Genomic DNA, 18,919 nt, shown 5'->3' with positions numbered 1-18,919 from the left:
CGTGGCTCGGGTTCGCCGCCGCGGGCGGGTCGCCCCGCTCCTCCTGTGCCACCGCGGCTCCCCCGCGCCGCCGCTGAGGGAGGGAGCGGCATTTCCCCGCCCCTCCCCAGGAAGGCATCGTGCCCCTGGCATCGCCCTCCCAGCCGCCCCGCCAAGGGCGGCCAGCACCACCTCCACCCTGCCCCAGCACTGGGAGCCTGTCCGTGTGGAATTTTAATTTTCCCCTTCTTAACAGTTGTTTCTCACCTCTGCCCAGCATGAATTCTAATGTAAATATAGCAATGGCGACACTCGTGCTGTATTTTAAAGCAGAGCTGTTTCTTTCATTTTACATTCCTCACCTGTGGCGGTTTGGTATGCATTTTTAGAGTCTTTGAAGTAAAATGTTTTTACATCTCATTGTAGAAATATGCGTGTATTTTATTAATCTCACTACCTCAGATGCTCTTTCAGCTTTTGACAAATTTTTTGTACACCTGAGGTGCAGGCCGGGCCGCAGGCAGTTTCCCACATGTGTCCTGGAAGGCAGACTTGTGCTTCCTGCTCTTCACCGCCTCCTGCCTGGACAGTGCTCCGGCACCATGGTTCAGGTACAAGAGAAAAATAGGTATCCTGCCCATAAAAAATCTCTCTTTGACCACAGTTTTCCGCTTCCTGTATTGTTGCAAGCTTCAGCCGCACCATTCTTAAAGGCCACCTGCGTTCCCCCAGTTTTCACTGCTGAACATATCAGCATTCATTAGCTAAACTTGGATGCACTTCAGCATCCCGGCTGCGTTCATGTTTTAAAGAGCTGTGATCTAGTTGACACTAGAAGATGAATTCCGGAATGGTGCAGTGTGAGCGCGTGTGAAACAGCACTCTCTTAACCAGAACAACTAGCAGCAGCGCGCGAGCGTGCCTGACTTAACTTCAAAGAACTATGGTTTGTTCTCTTCATGTTGTATTTTGAAGTGGGTGGCTCTCCGTTCCGTATGTATTCTGAAGTGCTGGTCTGCATTAGCTGTCACTCTGTTCCTTAGTAGCACAGAGCAAACGTATTTGCTGTCACACGGGAAAGAATGCTCTTTCTGAAAGATGCCCATGGAAACTCGTCAGGCGAATTGAAACGCCTTCTGCTCCAACTCTCCCAGGGCAGAATTGTTATCTAGTGCCAATATATACAATCCTCATTCTTCCAGTAGCCAAACTGGTTGGGTTTTACGGTTATGTGTTGGCATTTCATGCTATGTGGAAAAGAGCAATAATACATGTCTATTACAGAACTGATCCAAATTTATAGCTGATTCACCTACGTATTTACTAGTCATACTTTATGTAATTAGGTCTGTTTCATTGTTTACTGCATCAAAGTGGGCTGTGCTGCCCAAAAGAGACCTAGGGCTCCTGTGCCCCTTGATGCAACTACCTTTGTCCTTTCCTTCTTCTGGCATGGAAATTCCTCTGGCCAGTGAGAGAAGCGGCTGTGGATTGACCCTTGCTGAGTCCTTTCACTTCCCTAATAAAGAAATAACTTTTTGTCCCCAAGAGTAAATGTTAGGGAGCAGTTACACTAAATTAAACAGCAGATAATAGATGCTAGAGAGAAGGTGTTGAAAGTTAACAGGATCTCAACATCAGAGACTCAAAACACATGAAGAGTAGGCATTCAGTAAAAGGAGGTGAGAGAGGTTATTTTGGGGTATTCACCTGAAAGTTTTTAATTTAACTGGTGTTTCTGACTTGCTAAAAACAGAAAGTAAAGAAGGTCATTTAGCTATGTCACGCTACTAACTAATTTAAACCAAGAAATAAGGTAACCGGAAGAGGTGTTGGGAGGGAAGGCAGAGCAGGGTTAGAAAAACTGGCATAAATTTACAGTTTTGGAATATCCAAGAACTTGAAGCCAAAGCCACTGCCAAAGCCGGGTGCACTCTGCTAGAACTCAGCTGTGGTGGAAATGGACCTGAATCATAGGGTGGTCCAGGGCTGGGGGATATCCTATATGTAGGCTAAAGAGAAATTAAACATCGCTTAAATATTGAAGAGATAAAAATGGTAAGATGCTTTCTCAAATGAAAGCACTGTTTAAGAAAATTAGAGGTGAAACTGAAGTGTTTTTTATAGAAATAACTGTAATGATTTAAAAAAGGCACCAAAAATGTACAGGAAGCAGATACTGTGCTTGCAGGTGTTACATAAGAGCATAAACAAGTTCTCAGTCAAGGGGGAAAAAAAAAAAATGAAACAAAAATATTAACGTTACTTTTTGATCTTGATGCCTCCCAAGACAAGGTTGACAGTGATCTGACCAGCATCAAATAGATTGGTAAAGTAAAATCATACTACTACCTGCTGCAATTCAGCAAAATAAATGAAATGGGGGGAAAAAAACAAAACAAAACAAAACAACCCTGCACTCTGTGGGAGAACTGAAACAATGTTGTAGTAGATCTGACTTTTTTATTTTAAATTTAAGTAAGATATACTTAAGATGCCCCCTTCTGATGAAAGGCTGTTAAATCTTCAACAAGGCTGATTTTCTCAAATACAGCAAGGAAGAATCAGGGCAGTTTTGTATTACATGAATTAGCTCCCAGCACAGGTATGTTTTATTTGAATACTCTGTCAACCTGCAACCTTATATAGGGGGTATGCTTGCTCACAGCACAGGAAGCTCACCTAACAGCTCAGCGGCACCAAAAGCGAAATTTCCTCGTGCTTCCTTCCCTGCTCCTGCCCAGGCTGTCCCATGGCTTATCCTCTGTGGGTTCCAGTACAGAAACTCAGTTATCTGGGGAAGGTCACAGCTTAGGTTCATTTTTCCCCAGACACCTGAAGCTTTATTGATGTTAAGGTAGGATTTGGGGAAATTCCAATACAGATCCAACGACAGCAACACCATCTGATCAATTAACATTCAAGAGGTTTGCTTTGTGCATCTTCCCGGTAGCAGCTCTTTACACAAGAGTGCGTATGCAAACTCTTAGATGACAAACAGATGAAAACATCTGATGCTTACTAATTACTGACTTTTTTTTTAAGCACTAGGCTATCAGCTTTCAAACTGGAAGCCCAGATTGAAGCTGCAACTACAGTTTTCTAACTTGCTACTCACTCCCTGCATTACCACTTGTCTTGAAAAGTACATTTTTAAGAATATTAAGAACCTGGTTAAGATGCAAAAACTACACCGCTTAGTTTGTGAGTTGTCATAGTCAATGCAGGAGCTACAGAAACTTCCTTTCATAATTAAGATTTATTTGGCTTTTGGTCAGTGATCACAGACACTATGAACAATTTTACAATTCTTTTTATTCACATAGATTTTTTTAATCTAAAAATTATAATTCTGTTTGTTTTTTTTTCCTAAGACTATTTCAATTATTTTTTGTTTGATCTTTGTAGACAAGCTGTCCTTTAAAACTGGATGTGAAATTCCAAGATCTCAAATACTGACATAACAACTTAGGTCTGCCAAGCAGAAACTTTTACTTGGTATTTAAAGATAATAAAAGTTTCCAATCTTTCGCATCACAGCTACAAAGTTGTTGGAAAAAATAAAGCTGCAACTACCAAAAATAACTTTGTCACAGATATGTATCACTCAGCAAGAAATCCAACACTAGGGAGCAGTTTTATTAGATAAGCAATTCTACTGATGGTACAACCATAGATAAATAACTAAAATGTTAAGACATCCTCAACATATCATTATGAATTCCAAAGTCTCATCTGTGTTATGCTTCATTTAATAGGATAGAAAAACTGTCCCTCAGTCTATGGAACGTGAAGCCTAATCAAGGCTTCAAAGCCCTCTCCTTAATGTAACATGCCATTAATTTCTGGTTTCATAGAAAACAGACAACCAGTACATGATTTTACCACTTAAAAAAAGCATTTACACTTATCTAAATATGTAAAAAAATGGGTTGAGTTGGGATTCTCTCCTTTTTAAAAATGTGTTTTCTAGAACTACTAAAAAACTTGCATTTACAAAATAGTTGATAAAAATATTCCTCTGAATTGTACAAGAAGAAAGGTATAAGGACCACCAATTAAAGACTCCGTACCAGATGTTATTCAGACTTAGCTTCTTTCTCTACAGCTGCCTCAGATGCTGGGGTCTGAAAGGAAGACAAAAAAAACCAGAACACTTCAATGCAGAAAGTTTCTAAGTGACTCAGTCTCTTAGTTCATAGTATTAACGTACAAGCTAGCTAACTTGACATACAGAACAACCACAATGTGTTTCTACACACCATGCTTTACAGTTTTAATAAACCGGTGTCACGGTCTGCTTATTTCTCTTGGATAATGACCCAGTAAAAACAAGCTGTCTTGAAAAGGCTGCTGTCTCCTCAGATGCATCAGGATGACTTTCAGAGTGCTGCTACATTTACTACTCAATACTCACTGTAAAAGATTTTTATTTTTTTTTGAAGAACAAAGCCCATTTCAATAATCACTGACTTTATGACAGGAAAAGAGGGCTTTTTAACCTACTAAGCTCAAATCCCTACATATCGGGTGTTTAGAAAAAACACTACAGAAATGCTTCATGCATTTAAGTTTCAGTGCAGCACTGTTAACATAGTCTCAAATCTTACCATGTTTTGAAGTATCTAAGACTTAAAAACACAGTACTGCATTAAATTAAACATAATTTTGTAAAAATACATTCAGTGAAACTGAACTGTAGCAGCAGAGCTATACTGTTTTCAAGTCAAGTCTCTATGTGCTGTACCTCAACGGCAGAACAAGTTCATACCGACTTAACTGATTAAAATTACAACTCCATTTAGATCGTAAACCTCGCTGCATTTGGAATGTAGATTTAAAAAAGGAACGTAACATACGTGTTAACATAAAAATTAGACTCAATTATTCCGAAGCTTTGCCCCACCACCAGCAGAGCAGACTGTTTAATCACAGCAGTACCCAAACAGGAACCCTACCACCCGCCCAGTCTTTACTGCCACCTGGGGGAAGCTTTCGAAGGATGAAGCACAGAGGCCATTTCCAGTCGCTGGCGTTAGTCTCTGCGAGTGCCACCACAAGTCGTTGCTGGCCTTTCACCAGACCGTGGACTAACAACAGCATCGCTGATGCTGTTGTCCCGACTGCAGACAGTAACATCCAACAGGACAGGCAAGACCTCTGCCTCTTCTAGACTCAGCTGTTACACTAAACCTGCCATTTGGGCTGGTGTGACCAACATGAGGCAGCATGAAGACGTGCCCCTAAGTCATCATCCATTCCTTGTACATTTACATCATCTCTCCACTAGTGTACTAAACAGGCTCCAGCTGAGAAATACTGCCAAATTTAACTTTTGTTGGTATTGCTGAAATTCTACGTGCACAAATTAAAAGACCAAATTATGAGAAAGTAATACAGAGCCAGAGCTACACAGAAAGTTAAGCCAATTCCTAGTTACAGCACAACTTTTTCACAAAGATTACACTTTAAGCTTTCAAATGAAAAACTGCTACACCAAAGTAAGTTGTCTTGTACACTCGGGTACCATCCTGTACCTTCCTCACCCCATCTAAAAACCAAATACCCTTTTCCTCTACTTGAAAAATCTATCTGCACACTGATAGCTCAGTGTGACAGAGAATACAGATAGACTTCTATCTTAAAAAAAAATTACTTTTCAATGCAACAACCAGACGGGAAGCATGAATCACACATTTAAATTAAAAAAATCATCTATCTCATCAGCAAACTCCACTGAACTAATGAAAATTAGGCATTCAATACTGCAGAAACCTGAGACTAATTCTAGGCCTGTTACCACATGAAAACTTTTGTTTCATCCAGTTGTTAGCAGCTGTCCTATTAGCTGCTTCTCCCCTCAGATCTTGTCCTAAATTTTAAAACAAATTATGCCCACTTTTCAGTATAGAAGATGTTTTAAGTTAGATGATCAGTGATTCAAAAAACTTCAGCAACATAGCCATTTTAGCACAGTATTACAGCCAAGACTGATTTGGCATGTTCATTTCTTCAGCAACAACAACCGTTAGCAGTTCTTGCACTTTCTCTTCTACCACCAGTGTCTGTAACTATGACTCCTATAAATGTTAACTTAACTTTGGGTAAATCATTTCAACTTTCTGGGTTTTCAGTGAAAACTGTTTCCATGCCCAAGAAAATGAATATTGCATTTGTCAGAGAACTTTTGTGGCAAGAAGGAACCTCTCTTCCAGTAACAGCAAAGGCAGATAAAAACCCAAATCAAACCCTCTGAAGACAGACAACCCCCCCACACCCACAGAGCAATATCCCCTCTCTATACCCTGTACATACTGTTTTGCTGAGGCCTACCCACAGGGAAAACGGCCCCTCTCTGCAGGACATTACCCTGTACTGGAACTTTGGTAAAATTCTCACCTTCTTCCTTAATTTCAGAAACTGCTACCACATCACTGAAACTCTTTTTGGGGCAACTACATTTTTCCAGGTATATCTAGTAATGTTTCAATACAGTAATTTATCCGGCTGCTTTCCACCAAGTACAGACAACTTTACCTCCTCACTTTTAGCTTCCCCATTTTCTGCAGGCAAGTTGTCCTTTGTCTGTTCTTGGTTTGTCTCTTCTGTCTGTTTTCCTTTAGGCCCCTTTTTCCCCTTTGATTGAGCTTTCTTGTCCTCAGATTTATCCTACAATGAAAGAAGTGTCCAGTAAGTAAATTCCAATGAGCTACACCTACTAGGTAAACTTTTAAAATAATAAAAAACACATAAAATGAAGAGGGACTTGCTAAACAGCAGGAGCTACTACCACCAACCAATGAGTTAATACATAGTCCAACTGCGAAAAAAGTGTTTCTCTACATATAGTTTAGAAAAATCACAGTTTCAGATAGTAAAACGAGGGAATCAAACTAGGATGAAAAGGTAACTAGATTCTAATGACTAGACCGAGCATAACAAAATTCTAATGCAGTCTTTTCACTTTGTAAATACAGAGCACTTCAAACATTCTTTTTCCTCTTAGATTGATAGGCGGGAATTTCAGTAACCAAACTTGAAATAAATACATCACCTAGAAGTATCATTCTCAGCACTCCTTTGCTAGTATCTCAGTCACATCCTCTGTACCTACAAGACTGTTGTTAAGTGGGTAGGGAAGAAGAATTTCTTCAAGAGCTACTTTCATATAAATATGTAACACATCCTCCCAGACATTCCTTACAGCAACCAAATGCTACAAAGTTTGCCTGTCCTCCAGCTGGTGCCCCTACTTACAAAATATTTCTATCAATTCAGAATTACATAAATGCACTGGTTTTGACACTACTTGTCAAACATTACGATACTAACAAAACTTTTTAATAAATGACAAACTGTAACACTCTTCCTGGGCAGGTACAATGTGAGTAAGTGGCAAGAGAACATAATGCATTTATACCTCTAAGCAGAAGGCCACCACACCAATCTACATCAAAATGTGTCTAATCCCATTAAAATACTGTGTGCATTTCCTAAATATATTCTTCAAACTATGTCATAATTTGTTGTCTCTTCCACTCCAATAAATAAAGTTCTAATTTTTGCATATTTTAAGTACTGTAGAAATGCGTATCTCAGATTACTATTAGAAACCATCTGGTCAGAAGCATTCCACACTATCTTCACTCTAAGCATTCTTCCTTACTTCACACATGCAACTTTTTAATAGCTAGCTGAATATATTTCCTATTTTATGTGAATGCTCATATAAAATACTGTTGTCATGAAAATAGAGTTTTGTCAACCAATTGCGACTATTGAGCAAAAATTCTAAGTACTTTACCCAAACATGCAGTAAGTTACATTACATATACAAGAGATGCAAGGTGAAAAAAAAAAAAAAAAAACAAGCCTGAAGCATCTTATGTCAGGTAGCTAAATCGTTAATGTCTGCAAAACTTTAGAAAGCCTTTGCTCCTATTTTTAAATCCTTAAGAGCACAGAGAAAACAGCTGAAACATGCTAATGGGAAAAAAAAAATCCTTTTCAAAAGTTATAAAGGCCAAACTCAGTATTACAAATTCAGGTAAGACACAATTTCACAACATGTAGACTTCTGTGTTTTGATTGTCAAAATATTTTTTTCTTCGTTAATACTTAATGAAAAAAAACAAAACAAAACACTAACTCCATAATGAGCAAACATCTCCCAACCAGAAAACATACTGCCAGGAAAGTTTTAAAAAGTTACAAAGTTGATGCAAAGCATATTTTGATGGATCGAATACAGAAAAAATATTTTTTTTAAAATTAAAAACTATCACTTGACTGGTATATAACAGTGAAATACTTCTGCAATCCATTTAAAGGAAGTTCAGAGACAGCTAAAATGAGAGAAAGTACTGAAGCTGGAGAATTAAAACACAATCAGAAGAAAAGAGACTTTTACATTAACAATGTTTCCAAGTGACAGAAAATTTTAGTGACAGCATGAGTTTTACAAAGATGATCAAACGCAAAATTCATTATACATTGTCCTGGGTCTAAACCACAACAACATTTATTTGACTTGCCAATGGTAATAGCGATTAAAAAAAGATTGTTCACGTATTCACATTACAGCAGCATTCCATGAGGAGCAAGGTGTTCTACTTAATATTCTAAGATGATAACTGTTGGTGATGTACTTGGTTTACTTGAACATGTTTGCAGCTATGAGCTGTGGAAATGTTTCTTTCTAGAAGTAAAGTAGTTATAGGCAGCAAGTCAGTATCACACCTATCAGTCAGCATCAACTAGCAGCATTAAGAATTAGATGCACCACATGAAGACACTGGAAAAAAAGAGAAGCAGAACTGAAGTAAAATTGGAAAGCTTTCCCAAATTCTTTAGGCTTACAGCTTCAAGAATGAGAGTGCACTGACACTAAAACCATTAGAATGAGGGTGCATTACTGACACATAACTGTTTAGTAGGATTAATAAAATTAAAACATCAAAAAGTCTGCAAAGCAGAGTGTATTTGAAATGCTCTTAATCCATCCAATAAAAATAAAAGCTTGTAATCACAAAGGAACACTTGAAAACACATATATCAACCAGGCAACAGATAGACTGCCTCTTTTATTTCTCCCAAGAAACAAAGAATTTTACACCTCAGTTCCTGGCACTGCAAAGGCCATACTGAAAAACTGAAAGATTACACTAAACTACGCTTACTTACACATACACACAAAGACCCGAAAGGTGGGCTATGTGAACGGAAGCTCGGACCATTTTAAGTGGCTGCCTAAGTAATTAAAATATTTTTTTCCTGTCCTAACACACGGCTTTAAATTGTGAGTGTATTTCATCCCCTTTTGTTACAAGGATGAAACGCAACCCTATGCACAGTTGCTTCGACATTCGAGTAGTTCTGCTCAGTACCAAACCACCTCCTATTGCCCATGAATCGGTGCCCCCACTCCCGTGCGGTATTTCGGAGTGCCTGACAAGGATCTTCTCAAACTGTGGCGGACGGCAGAAGCACCCGAAAACGATACTTCAGCTAAACGAGTGTTCCCACAAGGAACACGCCGAAACGAGTAAAAACGCCCAGACGCCGGCGGCGTAAACCGGGACGCCAGCAGGCACTCGCACAACAACGAGCTCGACCGCCTCCCCCTCCCTCCCCTCTTCCCCGTGGCTCTCACCTTTGCCGATAACTTTTTTGGCTTCGGCTCCGCTTTGGCAGGAGCAGGTTTCTGAGAAGGAAGAACAGGTAAGGGAGAGATTCAGCCCTGGGCAAATCCCCGTTTCGGTGCAGGAAGACACCCCCCCCCACCCCCGTACTCACAGCGGACAGCCGCGCCGATCGCCTCTTCGGCTACAGACGGGGGAAAAGAGAGAGAAACGGAGTGAGGGGGCGTGAGGGGGCGACACCCCTCTCCCCCCCACCCCTGGGGGCACCTACCTCCTCGGGGGCCTCCCCGTCCGCCACCGTCACCTGCCAACACAAACAGCGCGCGTCAGGCGGCGCGGGGCGGAGCGCGCGGGCACGTGACGCCGCCCGCCCGCCCCTTTCCCGCCGCTGCTTTCGGATTTCGAGTCCCGGAGAGGCGAGGCGCGCCCGCAGAGCCCCCGCCGAACCTTCCAGACAACACCGCCCCCCGCCCCGGCCCTCCCCGCCCCAGCGGGGCCCCCGCCAAGGGGTACGGAGGGGAAGGCGCCGGCCCCAGCGGAGCGGCCGCTTCCCTCCCGAGTCCCGTCCCCGCGCGGTCAGACCGTCACCCCCCCACACCCCAGCTCCACGCACACACACACGGTGTCGCGGGGCCGCGCCGGAACAGCGCGGCTCCTCGTCGGCGGCTCCGCTCGCTCCCGGCCCCGCTTCACCTTTCTCTTCGGCATGGCGAGCCTGCGCGGCGGTTCTCGGCAGCGACCTCCGGTACTGCGGCGGCGGCGGCTCCCGCCCGGCTGCTGCGCGCGCTGGGTGCCTCCCGGCGAGCCGCTGCGGCTGCCTGCGAGCCAGCCCCGCTGCGCAGGGAAACCGTCCCCCCCCTCTTCCCCCCCCCCACCATCCCAGCAGCGCCAGCGGCACCGCAACAGGATCCAGCCGGATTGGCGGGTGGGGGGGGGGGGGGGAGTGGGAGGGGGCGACGGCGGGGGGACGCTCCCCGCTCTCCGGCGGCCGCCGGGCCCCGCCCCTCTCCCCGCGAGGCGCCCCGAGGGGCGGGGCCGACCGGCAGCGGCGCACGCCCCGCCCCGCCCCTTCCCCGTCTCCCGCGCGAGGCGGGGTCTCTTACCTAACCGCCACCTCCCCTTGCCGGGGCAGGGGGAGAGACAGACACGGGACGCTGACTCGTGATTGGCTAGCCCCCATCACGTGACCCCACATGTCCCCGTTTCCCCTCACACAGGCACCCGCCTGCCGCCCCACGTGCGCGGGGGCGCCGCGCCTTAGCGGCGGGAGTTGGGGGGGGGGGGGGGGGGCGTGGGGCGTGTCCGCCCACGGAGGCGCTTGGCATGGCGGAGAGCGGCGCCTGGCTGCTGGTGCTGAGCTCCGTCTTCCTCTGCAACGCTCTCAAGATCCTCCTGCCCTCTTGCTCCTCCATCGTAAGTGACGTCACCGCGCCCGCCCCGCCCCGTGGCGGGCGTCGTAAGGCGGGGGGGGGGGGGCTGTGTGTGGAAATGGCGGCCGTTACAAAATCGGGGCAGCGGGGCTACGGGCGGGTTCTCGCCTCTGCCCGCCGGGGCAGAGCGGGGGCGGGTGCCCGGCTCTTGGGTAGCTGAGGCCGCGGGGCAGGGCGTCACGGGCGGAGTCACGGGCACCTCTGGCGGAGCTCCCGGCGTTTTGGGGAGGTGGCGTCACCACCACCACCCGCCCCCCCCATCCCCGCCTGACAGCTGAGAGATGAGGTGAAGTGGGGAGCGGTGCCGGTGACGCATCCCCGGCTGTGACAAGCAGGGCCTAGTCCTGCTCCTCGCCTGAGAACAGAAAAAGCTTGAGGGGCTCATGCTGGGGGGGGGGGGGCTGGGCTGGGGATCGTGACGCCGAACACCGTGACAGTGGGCGACTCTAAGAGCCCCCATTAAGCACGTCTGTTGAAGCAGCGTCCTGGGTAATGAGTTATCAGTGTCTTAACTGAGGCTCCAGCCCTTAGGACATTGTAGGGAATATGAAGGACAGCTTTGTTCAGTCTTCCATGTTTTCAACAGATGGGCATCTCTGTCGAAGAGAGAGATCAGTGGATACAGAGATGAAGGAGTTAGGAGAAAACATTAAGTCACAATCACTAATCGGGATTCCCCCCCTGGTCCGATCTCAAGCATTTTTGTGAAGGTGTGGAGAACAGAATTACCGACCAGTAAAGTCTATGACTGCCAAATAAACTTGCATGTGAACAAGCATGCTAAAATACTTACTGTTCTGCTCTTCCACGTCGGTAACTTCACTGTCGCACAGATCAGTGCACGCTGTTTTATAATGGATAAAAATCCTTTAAAACCTAAGTTACTCTTGGCAATTTGGGAAACTGAGCTCGATGTTACTACGGATGACTAATGAAAATCTAACCTTAACTTTCTGCCGTGGTTTGTGACAAAGTGGTGTAATGTTCTCATTCACTACAGTACTGAGAACATTATTTGTGGGGAAAAAATTACATGTGTCTTGAGAAAGCTAAAACGATTTGCTAAGGAACAGTAAGAAGAAGGCTTTATGTTCTTTGTATCTTCATTTCTATGGCAAAAGGAGTTTGTGAACCAACAAACAGGTGGTGCCTTAAGAAAATAAAGTAGGAAAGGAAGGGTAGAAAATGTTTCCTAGGGTGGTATGTGATTGGCTTTTTACATTTCTGTCAGTAGAAAATAATTTCAGCCGAGAAACCAATAAGATGTTATCAGAAAACTGCATTTAAACTCATGGCTAAGATGTAAGAAAAATAACTAATGCAAATTTGTGTTTCTGTTTTTGACGCAGTGGTAAAATCCTGCACTATGTGAATCACAACTCTCAACCAGTACAGCAGCTTGTGTGTTTCTAAGAGCCCGGAGTAGGCAACCCATAATTTCCAGGAGTGATTCCTGACTGGTCAGCCATGCATTATTGATGAGGTGTAAAACTGGGCTTCAGTGAATAAAGTTTCCAGATTAATGAGTTCAGACCCTTGCTAAGGCTGCTGGAGCTGGAAATGGGAACGATGAATGAGTAAGGGGCATTGCTGGAGCTGGAAAGGTAGTAATGAAAAGGAGTGTTTCCTCTGGTCCTTCCTCTCCTGCAGATCTGGGGGGCTTCTCACCCAAGCAGTGTGTGATGAGGACTGCAAGGAGGGAGGACAGCTCTTCAGCTCCGGATGCAGCAGCAGGCAGGGCCCTGGAGGTTTGGAAGGTCTCAGAAGGGGAGATAAGAAGATGAAATCAGAAATAGAGAAGGAAAAGGCCATAGTTAGAAAAGCTGAAAAATCATTGCCCTGAAGGGATGGTAAAACCCTTTTTAGTTTGCTTCAGTCGGAACAAGAGCCTGAAAATTATTTAGCTTTTAGAACATGTTGCAGATGTAAAGCCAAGGTTTTCCTGTGTCTTGATGAAAGGGCCTTGTTTTATGGGAGGCTTTTGAGTATGTAAACAGGAGATCGTACTTTATACATATAAAAGAAAATCAGTGGAATTCTGGATAAATAACTGATACTGTTTCTTGCTTCTCAGATATCCAGATTGTTACAAAAGGATGCAGAGCAGGAATCCCAAATGAGAGCTGAAATTCAGAACATGAAGCAAGAACTCTCAACCATTAGTATGATGGATGAGTTTGCTAGATATGCCCGTCTGGAAAGAAAGATTAACAAAATGACTGACAAGCTTAAAACTCATGGTAGAGTGCAATCTTTACTGCCTTTTCTAGTTTCTGAAAAACATTTTATCAAGAGTGTTTTCCATTTTAAGTATAGTTCTACATCAACTTTTTCCCTCCCCTTCTTATCTATTTCCAGTGTTCCCTTATTTTTTTTTTCTTTTTTTTTCTCTTTAAACTTTTCAGAGAGCTTGTTTTTGTCTTTCAGTTGTGCATAGTTCTGCATACACTGATAAGGGAGTGATTTAGCTATAAAATTCTTCTTGCAAGGAATTTCCTGGGCTTCACTGTGTAATTATCTAGTGTATCTCAGTGATGCTCATTACTGAATCGTGTTTTGAGTAAGTTGTGGAAGTCCCCCGCTGTGTATCTTCACCACAGAAGGATGAGTTGCTTGGTTGGGGCTATTTGGTTGTTGTATTACAAAGCGCTAGAGAGAAAGCGTTGATCTGTAACGTAACCATATGAGATCGTTCCTGTTATTTTGCAATCCTGTTTGATCTTATGAAGCAGCTTTTGCAATAAAGCCGTAGTGCTTTGCCTCGATGAGGATTTTATAGTAGTACAGTCCATCATCTCCTGGTAGAAAGTACACGTAAACCTTTGGCACTGGAGCTTTGGCTCTTCTCTTTGCCCAGGCTCACTGACTGATCCTAACAGGGTAGGACTGCTTGCTTTGTCTGCCTCCTCTGTGCAGAATGGATGGATGTTTATAGGCTCCTTGCTTGGAGAAAAGACAATATTTAAAACTGGCAGTTTTGGATTGCTTTCAGTACTATAATTCTTAACCCAGTAATTTCAGTTAAACTAGATTTGAGTCATTTACTTAGCAACCAGCAACGTTTTAGAGAACTTTAGGCCACTGTCACATTTGAAAATGTGCTGTCTTCACAGGGGCTTCTGTATATTAGTCTAAGGTACTGTAATGAGAAAAACAGGCATGAGAAAGAAGTATTAATACTGAACCTGACTGAGATTCATTCCGTGAAGAAATAGTCTTAACTGTGTGTCTGAATGAAATAAGGCAAAAAGTGCATCTGCTAAAGCCATCAGTCTCCCCTTTTAGGAAAGGGAAAAATTTACTTTATCCTTCATCTAAAGCAAGTTCTTAAATTAGTAAGCACAATGCCTGTTTTCATTTGGGAATAGTGTTCTTGATTACGTGTGCCATTTCTCTGTCTAGCATATCAGTGGTTTGAAAATTTCATGGTAGTGTTAATAAGAAACTATGGTGTGATACGGATCTATCACTTTCTTGCAGAAGGGTACTTTCAATATAGCTATGAGTCATTTGAAAAGAGATTTTTAAACAGTGTAGTGGCCTGATTTGAAGACTGAAATATTAATAAATTTCTAGTTTTATGTAAGTTTAATTCACTATTAAAAATAATGCAGGGTAATATTTTTTTCTTTTAACAGTGAAAGCACGAACTGCCCAATTAGCCAAAATAAAGTGGGTTATAAATATTGTATTCTACATCTTACAAGTAAGTAAATATTTTATTATGAATACAAATTACTAAACCAATGCCTCAGCAGTGTTACAGTTCTCTCCTGAATTTATTGGCTGATGATTAGTCACACAGGTGTTTGACATTCCAGTGACAGAGCACATGTCAAACTCAAAGAGTTCTGTGAAATAGAAGGGAGAGATGTTGCTGATAAGGTCTGGTAGTTGTGGATAGAAGGAGTTTCAAGTTCCATTTCAGCCCTGCGTTTCTGGTTTTAAGATGACAAGATAGGAGTTTGTCTTAGCTCTTTAATCGCTGAGGTTTTTTTTTTCCATTTTTATATGTCACCGGACCCAGGAAAGTTCCAAGGCATGCAAATATATTTTACTTACATCTTTGAAAACAAAATATGCTTTTGCTGAGGATGCAAATCTGCACTTACAGCTGCCACACATTTCCCCCTGGTGCCTCATTAGATTGTCTCTGTAGTTCAGACTTGATGCCAAAAAATTGTTTGCTAATAAGGATCACGGTGGTCAACCTGAAGATGTCCTTAGGGTGAACTTAAAGCAAGTTGGATTCCTAGCAGACAAGGGTTATGGCTAAGAATAGTCATCAGAATTTAACAATTACTGCGTTTGTCTATGCTAGGTTGGAACCAGGATCTCAGAAGCAAACAGGATTTTATGCTGTCTCACTGCTGCCTCTTAATATTGTGTATAATTTTAAGGTCACGCTGAGTTTAAAAAATACTTTGAACTTGCTTAAGAACAATGTAAAAATAACAAGCTATTCTTTTTAATTAGAATTTTTTACTTACTGTTTCACAATAGCGGTGGAAGTGTACTTTGATGTGTGTTGTTATCCAAGCTAATAAAAATTTCAATTCTAGGCTGCGTTGATGATCTCTTTGATTTGGAAGTACTATTCTGAGCCAGTTACAGTGCTTCCAAGCAAATGGCTTGCTCCGCTGGAGCGCTTGGTAGCCTTTCCTACGGGGGTGGCAGGTAAGGACGGCATATCGGGAAAAAATACATTTCTCAAGCCCGTGCAGATGCTAACAGTGTGGCGCTGAAGAGCATACATAGATTAAAAGCACTGCTTCTGTACGTTTCTTCTGACTCCCTTAACACAGGAAAGAGTTTCAAGCATTTGATTCGCAGTTGCTCGTGTATTCAGTTTATTTAACTGACAATGAAATGGGCTATTTGTCATTTTTATTCTCAAGCAGAGCATCTTTATCTGTATGGAATAGACCCTGGAGAAGATTTCAAATGAGAAATATTTTTACATTAAGGAGTCCACTGAAATAGTAGAATCGGGTTTAAAAATGGGGAAATACTTCATAGGTCTGTATCACTTACATGTGCTTCTTATGAACTGATGGGGTTTCATGGTTGTGTAACTCCCCAGTGCTGTATGTATGCTCTCTCTTGCCATTTTGTCTTGACTGCTCCCATACTTTTTCCCATCACACTTCTGTTGCATTTTCACCTACTTAATTCCTTTTCTTTTGGGCAGTTTAACGAATTAATGATCAGAACAGTATCACAGGTTGTAGACATCAGTTTCTGAGTGAAGTGAAGAAACTTTCTTTTCTGAAGTGTGCTGGCTCCATGCTAATGGGATAAGTAGACAGGCAGAATGACGAGACAATGTAGTGTGGAAATTTACCTTCAAGCTAAAATGCTGCTGGTGAATTTGCATATTAGGTTTGTAAGTCCTAACTGCCTTAGAAGGAACTACAAAATGTGTTGTTGGAATTGTGTGTTGTTGTATCTTTAGTAGCTGTCTAGCAAATGATTTGTATCCAGCGTGCTTACTGGGAAGGAGGAAGAGCCTGTTTCTGTGTAGGGTGGGAGAACAGTCCTTGGAAGACATTTATTTAAATAGCATTTGAAGGGATTTTAAAAGGTTCATATCCATGTTTGCCTTCAAATCTCCTTTTTTGTCTTGGACGATAATCACAGTGAAGATACAGCTTTTGTATTCTAGGTGATAAGCACAAAAATGTTTAAAAATCACCAAAAAGGTAGTTTCTTCACCTGTGTGCTATGAATAGCTACGTGTTCCGTGATACTGTGTAGTCTGCAATATGGATGTGCTGTGTATTACGGTCGGGGCATTTATTCCATCATACCGAGACAAATTTCCATTGCTGCTGGTTGGAGTGACAGGACCCTTTAAAACAGCTCTGCAAGGCATCTGGGACGGTAGCGAAGGTGTCAGCAGCGGTTTTCTATATAGCTCTGTGGGGAGCAAGGGGAAAGGAGAGACGTGTGGGTTTAGTACTTTTTAAAAGACTATTTACATTTCAGAGGAAATTTACTTTTTACGTTTCTCAAATCTTGAATTCAAGTTCTAGCCAAATATTCTGTTATTTGCCAAGCCTTTAACTTCAGCACCTAAGACATTTTCTGTTAGGTACATGGCAAATGTTTTTAACTGTGGGTTGTATATACCACACTTTGTCTCAGGTTCATGTTATTTGGTACTCTTCTTCCCCAGTCCTCAGGTTTTCTCAGGACCAGCATGGAGTTAGCTGCCATCCCTTGAAGAGAGACATTTATATACAAAAGAAAGATGTTTTGTTCCTGTTTGCCTCGTATCTCTTTAAGTTTCATTTTTTTACACTACCAAAGTTGTTTTCAGATGTTTGTGTGCTTCAGGGTTATTGATGCAATAACTTAAATCGTGTTTTGTATCTTTTTCAGGTGGTGTTGGCATTACATGTTGGCTTGTGGTTTGCAATAAAGTTGTAGCTATCATGCTACACCCTTTCAGCTGAAGGAATCCCAGTAATCCCTGGAGTCCTCAACTACATTTTTCACTATCACTGTTTTAAATGGAAAGGGAAAAAAAAAAAAAAAAAAAAGGAAAAGTTGTCTTTCATGAGACTAGATCTGAGATAATCTTTGTTACTTCATTTGGACATCAGTCAGTATTGATTTATTTTATCTTTCCTTTGTTTTTCAGTTTGGTGGTCAGTTTTCAAGGAATAGCACTGCTGTTTATAGAACCTTATTTTGGGTCTATTTTGACAAGAATGAACACTGATTCCTGGCAGAACCATAAGACTTTCTGATGGCATATATTCACCAAAATCTAAAAGTGTTGGATTTGTATTTTTAAGTTGGAAATGTACTGGCATTAGGAGTTGGGGAGCTTTGCTGTTTCTTTGCTGTACCATATGGTAGTTTCACCCAAAGGTGAGATTATATTTGGTGACGAGTGATACTAGAGGAGAGAGGCTGGTGGTTCGGTTGGCTTAGGGTAAGACAGAAGCAGTTTCCTCCTTGTCATTTTTTATACTAGAATTGGTCTATTCTTGGGCTGTCTTAGAAAGTGTGTTACTGATATGTATATGCAGAATCAACTTTTTATTTCTTAAGAGACTCACTCAGTTGCCAATACAGGGTGGCTGGATACTTTTTCTTCCCTGACTTTTGAAATTAATTGAACACTTGAATTTTTTTCCTACTTTTATTGATAACTGCCCTTTCCTTCCTTGACATTTTTTCTGCTTCCCAAACTGTGTGAGGATCACTGAAACTATTTTCTGCCATGTTTTGGGTAAGGAAGGGTCTGGCCAGTCTTCTCAAGCTCCATGTTAATAAAGTAGAAGACAGTGCTGTTCCTTCAGAGATCTACATTTCTAAGGGCTTTAGCATACCTTAACTAATTAATAAAGGAGCATGCATTAATTAATTAATTAATACAGGAGGGCCCAAAACAGCTGTGATAACGTAAAAAGTCAAATCGGTGATTTAAATGTCTGAAGTAGTAACAGAATGGTAGGAAGCCAGAGGAGGAGGGAAAACAATTTTCTGTTTTGGAGTAAATCCTTCATGCTGTATTTAGGTACAGGAAACAGCCACAATATTTTCAGTTTAAAGGACAGAATTCTTCCTAATACTGTGCCTGTAGGATAGTGACAAAGTTGTGTTATCTTCTACACTACAGGGATCTGCAACCCTGTCGTTGCTGCCCCATAAGACAAACGGGTGGGTTGATAAAGTTCTTGTTCCATACCTCCTTTTTTTTTTGACGTGAGCCTGAACAAAGCTCTAGGGGACACCTTTCCCTGTTGTGCTGGGCTTTGGCACTTTGGGTTCAGCTTCCCACTGTAGTGGAATGTGTCTGCTATGTTATTTTAGGTCCTTTGCCTTCCTGCAGGAAGGAGGGAGCTAGGGCCCCTC

The 18,919-nt window shown here is 42.5% G+C and overlaps 2 protein-coding genes across 2 annotated transcripts; one reads left to right on the top strand and one right to left on the bottom strand.

The window, feature by feature from the left end:
* Positions 1 to 3,219: 3,219 nt before the first annotated feature.
* Positions 3,220 to 10,450, bottom strand: HMGN1 (high mobility group nucleosome binding domain 1). The gene is made up of 6 exons (XM_042788394.1): positions 10,314 to 10,450; positions 9,892 to 9,924; positions 9,775 to 9,804; positions 9,632 to 9,682; positions 6,517 to 6,648; positions 3,220 to 4,106 (listed from the first exon to the last, which is right to left on the bottom strand). The coding sequence occupies exons 1-6, from the start codon at positions 10,326 to 10,328 to the stop codon at positions 4,059 to 4,061; spliced, it is 309 nt and encodes a 102-aa protein (XP_042644328.1). The 5' UTR covers positions 10,329 to 10,450; the 3' UTR covers positions 3,220 to 4,058.
* A 179-nt stretch (positions 10,451 to 10,629) lies between these two features.
* On the top strand, positions 10,630 to 17,574 carry GET1 (guided entry of tail-anchored proteins factor 1). The gene is made up of 5 exons (XM_033011333.2): positions 10,630 to 11,033; positions 13,125 to 13,290; positions 14,689 to 14,756; positions 15,613 to 15,727; positions 17,435 to 17,574. The coding sequence occupies exons 1-5, from the start codon at positions 10,944 to 10,946 to the stop codon at positions 17,506 to 17,508; spliced, it is 513 nt and encodes a 170-aa protein (XP_032867224.1). The 5' UTR covers positions 10,630 to 10,943; the 3' UTR covers positions 17,509 to 17,574.
* The last annotated feature ends 1,345 nt before the right edge of the window (positions 17,575 to 18,919 follow it).

This window comes from Tyto alba, unplaced genomic scaffold (assembly GCF_018691265.1).
Source record: "Tyto alba isolate M040663 unplaced genomic scaffold, T.alba_DEE_v4.0 Super-Scaffold_14, whole genome shotgun sequence".
NCBI classification, from domain to species: domain Eukaryota; kingdom Metazoa; phylum Chordata; class Aves; order Strigiformes; family Tytonidae; genus Tyto; species Tyto alba.
Note: the sequence above shows the minus strand (reverse complement) of the source record. Positions and strands in the feature narration are given on the sequence as shown.

Bases quoted from the DNA above. Each gene is read 5' to 3' on its own strand.
- HMGN1 (XM_042788394.1), bottom strand. The intron at 9,805-9,891 runs GTAGGTGCCCCC...CCCCGTCTGTAG, and splicing joins ACGGGGAGGCCCCCGAGGAG to CCGAAGAGGCGATCGGCGCG. The intron at 4,107-6,516 runs GTAAAGTTGTCT...TCTTCCTTTCAG, and splicing joins GGGAAGCTAAAAGTGAGGAG to ACCCCAGCATCTGAGGCAGC.
- GET1 (XM_033011333.2), top strand. From the start codon at position 10,944: ATGGCGGAGAGCGGCGCCTGGCTGCTGGTGCTGAGCTCCGTCTTCCTC. The intron at 11,034-13,124 runs GTAAGTGACGTC...CTTGCTTCTCAG, and splicing joins TGCCCTCTTGCTCCTCCATC to ATATCCAGATTGTTACAAAA. The intron at 13,291-14,688 runs GTAGAGTGCAAT...TTCTTTTAACAG, and splicing joins TGACAAGCTTAAAACTCATG to TGAAAGCACGAACTGCCCAA.